The 6,000-nt window shown below is 41.7% G+C and overlaps 1 protein-coding gene across 1 annotated transcript in view; it reads right to left on the reverse strand.

Moving 5' to 3' along the window:
- RIPK2 (receptor interacting serine/threonine kinase 2) overlaps positions 1-4,322 on the reverse strand; it is a 107,938-nt gene extending 103,616 nt beyond the window's left edge. The window contains exon 1 of the mRNA XM_063451270.1: positions 3,952-4,322. Within this exon, the coding sequence (XP_063307340.1) occupies positions 3,952-4,211 (260 nt within the window). The 5' untranslated portion in view covers positions 4,212-4,322. The remainder of the gene's footprint in view (positions 1-3,951) is intronic.
- Between the last annotated feature and the right edge of the window lie 1,678 nt (positions 4,323-6,000).

Here is a 6,000-nt window from a genome sequence, read left to right on the forward strand (position 1 = left end):
CTTCTGTCATTTTCATTGTAAATAGTCTTTCTCTATGTCATCAGTCTGTGTGTGAGGCTGCGTATCAGCATACTGCATGTTAAGGTGTGCTTGGGAAGATGTGTGTGTTCAGGAGGATTTAGGTTTTGTGTTTCTGAGTAGGCTGTGTGTTTGTTTGGGCGTCTGTGCTTTCTGTGTGTTTGAAAGGTTGTGTATTTTCAGCGTACAGTTTGTTTAAAAAAAGAAAAATGGCATATTCAGAAAAGGGTCTATATGCCATTTATATATCTCTCAAATCCGGTGTCCTGCAAAGAGGGTGGGGAGCAAATAGGCAATCTTTTGCCTTGCCTATAGGGACAGATACAACCAGTAAGGGGGTGGCTCCACCAATAGAATAGACAGGCCAGCCCGGCATGAATGCACACCAGGTTGCCTGCCAATCAAGCAGGCTGACCCACTATACACAGATCACTGTTTCAGTGCTCTCTCCAGGATTCTAGTGCTCCGAACACAGCACTCACGAGTCTAATGATGCATTTGCACTATGCTTTTTGTGGACTGATTCCCAAACACCAGGGAACTAAGTAAAGATGGAGGGACAGGACACAAAAAATGTCAATGGTTGGGAGGCCTGCATTTATTCATCACAAGGGGTAGGACCAGTGGTTTCAGATTGCGGTTTGCACCTCTTGTACTTGTAGATCTCTTTAAAGGAATCCCCTGGGGTCAGAAACACAAACGTGTCTTCCTGACTCTATAGTGTTGGAAACACAATGTAGCCCCCCCGTCCCCTCTTGCCCTCCTAAATATAGTGATATCTTACTTTTATTTAAGTTTGCTGGTGCCGGTGCTGGCTATGGTGCAGAGCCAAACACTGCCCAGGCCAATCAGCATCTCCTCATAGAGATGTATTGAATGAATGCATCTCTATGAGGAAAGTTCAGTGTCTGCATGCAGAGGGTGGAGACACTAAATGTCAGAAGGTGGAGACACAGGAAGCACCTCTAGTAGCCACCTGAGGAGTGGTATCCCTAGGCTGTAATGTAAACACTGCAGTTTCTCTGAAAAGACAGTGTTTACTGCAAAAAGCCTGAAGGTAATGATTCTACTCACCAGAACAAATTCAATACGCTGCAGTTGTTCTGGTGACTATAGTGTCCCTTTAAATATTTCCTCTGGTCAATGCATCTGAACATTGCCATTGTAATTCGACAGCAGTGCTCAGATTTATTCAGAAGCACAAGAAAGCAAGGGCACTGACATTAATCTGAAACACGAGAGAAGTGCAGAAAACACACTCCTTGTTTAATGAGATGGCAACAGGCCCGGCAGTGGGTTATTTTTGATCTCCTACTGTCTATGAGAACTACTCTATTTACTCATTGCCCATGGTGTGGAAAGCCCCTGGTGCATGTGCACCATGGGTTGAGAACAAGGAGCACACATAACACAAGTTGAGAAACGGTTTTATAAAGCACTCGGAAGGCTTTGTGCAGGATATTTTTAGCACATATTTGCATATATTATGTACTGTATCTTGTTTTGTCATGATTATAATGTATATTTGTTTACAAGTTGCAAAATACTGCAGAGTATGTTAGTGCTTTATAAATAAAAGGAATACAGTTGCACAGAATAGCTGCGCTAAAGAGAACGGTGGAGCCTTATCCACAGAAAAAAAAAAAAAAACAACAACATGCTGTGTCTTCTGTGACTATTAGTAGTTATGCAGTTTCCCCATCCACCCTGTGTTGCTGACTGGAGATGCTGCTGAGAGGCTAATCATGTCAGAATTTGGAGGCTATATTGAAAACAAATGCCCCATTTTCTGGATTTAGATACTCACATATGATAAGTCTGCGCTAGCAAGATTTATGATGTCACATATTGACTTTGCATTGGGCTGTCAGATCATAGATGCTCTAAATAAAACATAGGCCTGCATGTTAGTGTTGTCATTGGTTACCGAAGGTATCTATAGGTTTAAGTTGTTCAACAGTGCATGATGTCGCATTTGGTCAGGGGATTAATTTAAGGGGTTAGGTTGGCAGAGCCCAAAAAAGTCATTGGTCATAGTCAATTTATAAACTAAAGCCTCACAATCTTTATTCTTCACCAGCTACCACTGCTAAAGTATAGCAACAAAAATGTTTGGAAGTTTTCAGAGTAATACAATATACTAAGTATGTAGATCGATGAATGGGATTAAATTCTATAAACTTTTAAATATCTCAAGTGATTCCACATAGTGTAAGAAGATGCAATGTTTTGTAATAATCGGCCGGAACAACAGGACCCAACCATAAGATGGATGGAGGGAGGGAAGAAGGGAGAGAGAGAGCGAGGGAAATCCACGGCCAGTCTTGGGGGGTAAGAAACACTATTTTACAGTAAGAATTGCAGTTAATTTAAAAAAAAAAATCTTAAGGGAACACTCCAGTAAAAAAGTCATAATAAATAAAATTTCCAGCAGAAAATATGTTCATACAAAGCAGAAATACTATATAACAATAGTGTCTTGATCTGGTAACAAAATTCAGAATAAAGCTTGTGAATTTACAAAGCAATGGGTTGGTTACATAGGCAAATTGACTTTCATATAAAAGCTTTCTATGCACCAAAGGGTTCAGCAACACAGTCACAATAAAATGATTCAAATTAAGAACTTGATTTTAAAAGTCAAGTTAAACTAATAATTAATAGAGACAATATTGCCATAGTGAAAAAAAAAACAGAAACCATCAACCCGAAGGCCATTCTGTTCAGTGCAGTTTTCATAAATGCAATTTACATTGCAGGGTTAACTCCTCCTCTAGTGGCTGTCTTCTAGACAGCCCCTAGAGGGCACTTCCGGGTTTATAGCACAGATTTTGCGCTATAGCGTTGCTGGACGTCCTCACGCTATGTGAGGACCTCCAGCGTCGCTGAAATCCCCATAGGAAAGCATTGAAAGCATTTTCAATGCTTTCCTATGGGGAGCTCTAATGCGCATTAGGTCTTGCCCATCACCGGCCACGCATGCACAATAGGTCTCCCGCGCCGGATGACATTGGCGGGGGAGGAATGTGGGCGGACCCTGAACCAGTGCCAAGGGACATCGGCGCTGGACTCCGGTAAATCACACAGGGTTTTAACTCCTTCAGCAACTTGGGATGGGGGTGGGAGGGAGAGGGGACCTGCTGTGCCAGGAAACGGTTTGTAAAACATTGATTTTTTTTTTTTTAGATTGTACCATAAGTGGGGGAGGCCATGCCTTCGCAATGATGTTGTGGGAGACAGAGAGTTGAGCAGCAGCCATAGTGCTGGAAAAAGGCGAGTAAAACGTTTTTTTTCTTAACCCCTTAAGGACACATAAGAGAACTTTTCTACAAGATGACCTTTTATTTCTGAAGCTGTATCCTTAAAGGGTTAATTTTATTTGACAAATAAAAGTGTGTGAGTGTGTGTGGGGGGGGGGAGGGGTGTATCTAACTAGGGACTGGGGCAGGATTAGGAATACGGGTTTGTATTACTAACTCTGTAGTGCTCCTTTAAACCATCACTCATTGCTTATTTACAGTAAATATAATGTCATGCCCCAACTAAAAAACTAAACCTAGCCCATGACTCAAGAAATATACAATTTCAGATTTATATTCCTAATGAATAATTAAACCTTGGAAAGGCACAGAGTAATCCTGTAGACATAACTGAAGCTAAAGGGGTTAAATCAGTTCTGATAACCATGACACATAAAGGTTACTGGAATCTAATGTTTACACTGGGAAACCTCAGTGTAATGCTCAGATATTTATCTTAATGGCTCTGCTCGCTAACCAGTACTGACTACATAAAAAAACACACATCTGTAAGTCTGAAAAAAATGTCTCCAATGTATAGCAAATAAATTAATCTGAAAGAAAAACAAAATATCCTCCTGTGACATTTGCTTCAGGAGGAAAATCTGTCATCACGCATGGACTGTACACTCACACTTCCACTAGGTGGCGCTCTGTCGGGAAATACTTCACGGCCACTAGGACCCTCCAGTCTTCATGGGAAGCTCTGTAGACAGTGCCGTAAGCCCCTTTGTTGATAAATTTGAGAGATACCAGTTTATTGCAAGGGATACACTCCAGAGCGCTGCTGATGGTTGTAGGCTGGATAGTGTCCTGTTCCCTCTGTCCCACAGACATCTGGCTGTCAGAAGAATAGGGGGAGGCTGACCCCATGCTCTCACCACTGCTGAACATCCTGTAAACCAGCTCACTGAGAGGGACAAGAGGAGAAAAGGGCAAAAAAACGGGTGGGAGATTCCTGATCTCCAACACGGCTACTGTACATAGAAAACCAGTCCTCTTCCGGGAAGAGAACAGTATTTAAAGCCAACCCACAGACTCCCAACAGGGGAAAGTGAAACAAACAAAAAAAGCAGAAGTTCCAGTTCTTCTCTGTGCTCTGACCATTCTGCGCTCAGAATCTTCAGCCAGCAGACATGCAACTATGTAACAAAACCAGCATTCTCTCCCAGGACCTTGTCACAGGTGCACAGTCAGCTAAGACTTCCTCCTCACCTGCACAGGGCTGTCTTACCTGGGGCACCTCAGTGTGGGTATGGAGAGGAAATAGCATCCTTACTTGAATCAATGGAGACAAACGTTTGTTTCAAGGGACACTTGACTGCCCAATCGAAAATAAATAAATAAATATAATAATAACTGTTTAGTTTATATACACGGTACACCAATTGAAAACATGCCTGTAATTAATTGTGCATTTTTTAAATTGGGGGTATATTTAAAACAGCTTCACAAGTCCCTTGTCTGCGGCGTTTACAAGCCTGCCCCTTCTAGTCCAGCCCAGACTTTCTGTGGCTGTCCAATCGCAGACATCCATGATCCCAGTCAGGGCTGCCATCAGACATTTGGGGACTTATTACAAATCTCAATGCCACCAGGAACCGCCCCAGAGTGTGCCCGCAAGGCTTGTCAATGAGTCCACCTACAGGTCCCACCCCAGAGCCCGCTCACAGGGAATGGAGTGTATGTGTGTAGGGGATGTGTTGTGTGTTATTACAATGTGTGTGCTTATGGAATGTAGTATATAAGGATTGCAGTTTGTGTAGGGGATGTAGCATGTCTGTATAGGGGGTTGTAGTGTGTGTCTGTGTAAGGATTAAGTGTTTGCATATGGTGTTTGCAGTGTGTTTATAGTGGATGCAGTGTGTTAGTGTGTAAGGGATGCATTGCGTATTTCTGTGTTGTAAGGGATGAATTGAGTGATTGTGTGTAAGGGATGCAGTGTGTGAGATGCATTGTGTTTCTGTGTAAGGGAAACAGTGTGTGTGTGTGTGTGTGTGTGTGTGTAAGGATGCATTGTGTTTCTGTGTGTGTAGTGTAGTTTTGTAGGGACTGAAAGGGGAGCAACTTTTTATTTTTATTATATATATATATATATATATATATATATATTGTTTTTAATATTATTTAATTTTATTCTTTTTTAAAGTAATTACATTTTCTTAGCTGTGGCCATGGGGGGTGGACAGCACATTTCCTGGTTGTCCCGTGGCTCTCTGTGGCTCTACCAGGTGAAGGCTCTTCTTGTTAGCCTCCGGATCTTGGAATCGGGCAATGCTGTGGTTTTGAAAACTGGGACTTGGGCCAGCCACAGAGTTAAATGTTGAGAACCTCTGTGCCCTTATAATGCTGCACAACCCTGAAATTACCTTTGATCTGTGCATGCTATATTGACCTTAAATTTGGAGTTCACATTCTATTCACTTTGAATTCTCACTCTATTATATAACCCTGGTACTCACACAGTAATCGCAGATTATTAGGGACATACCCATTGGGTAAAATTACTCAAAGTTAACATGATAATATATACAGGGTGTTGTGTTTGCTTCTAATGGTACACAATATATAGATACATTACAGGACATATGATAGCTTTCACATAAGAAGGTGTAATTACAGTTAGAGTTAGTACAGAAAATGAAAGGAATAGTTTAGTAATATGAGACTAGAGTAGAATACA

This window comes from Pelobates fuscus, chromosome 4 (genome assembly GCF_036172605.1).
Source record: "Pelobates fuscus isolate aPelFus1 chromosome 4, aPelFus1.pri, whole genome shotgun sequence".
NCBI classification, from domain to species: Eukaryota; Metazoa; Chordata; class Amphibia; order Anura; family Pelobatidae; genus Pelobates; species Pelobates fuscus.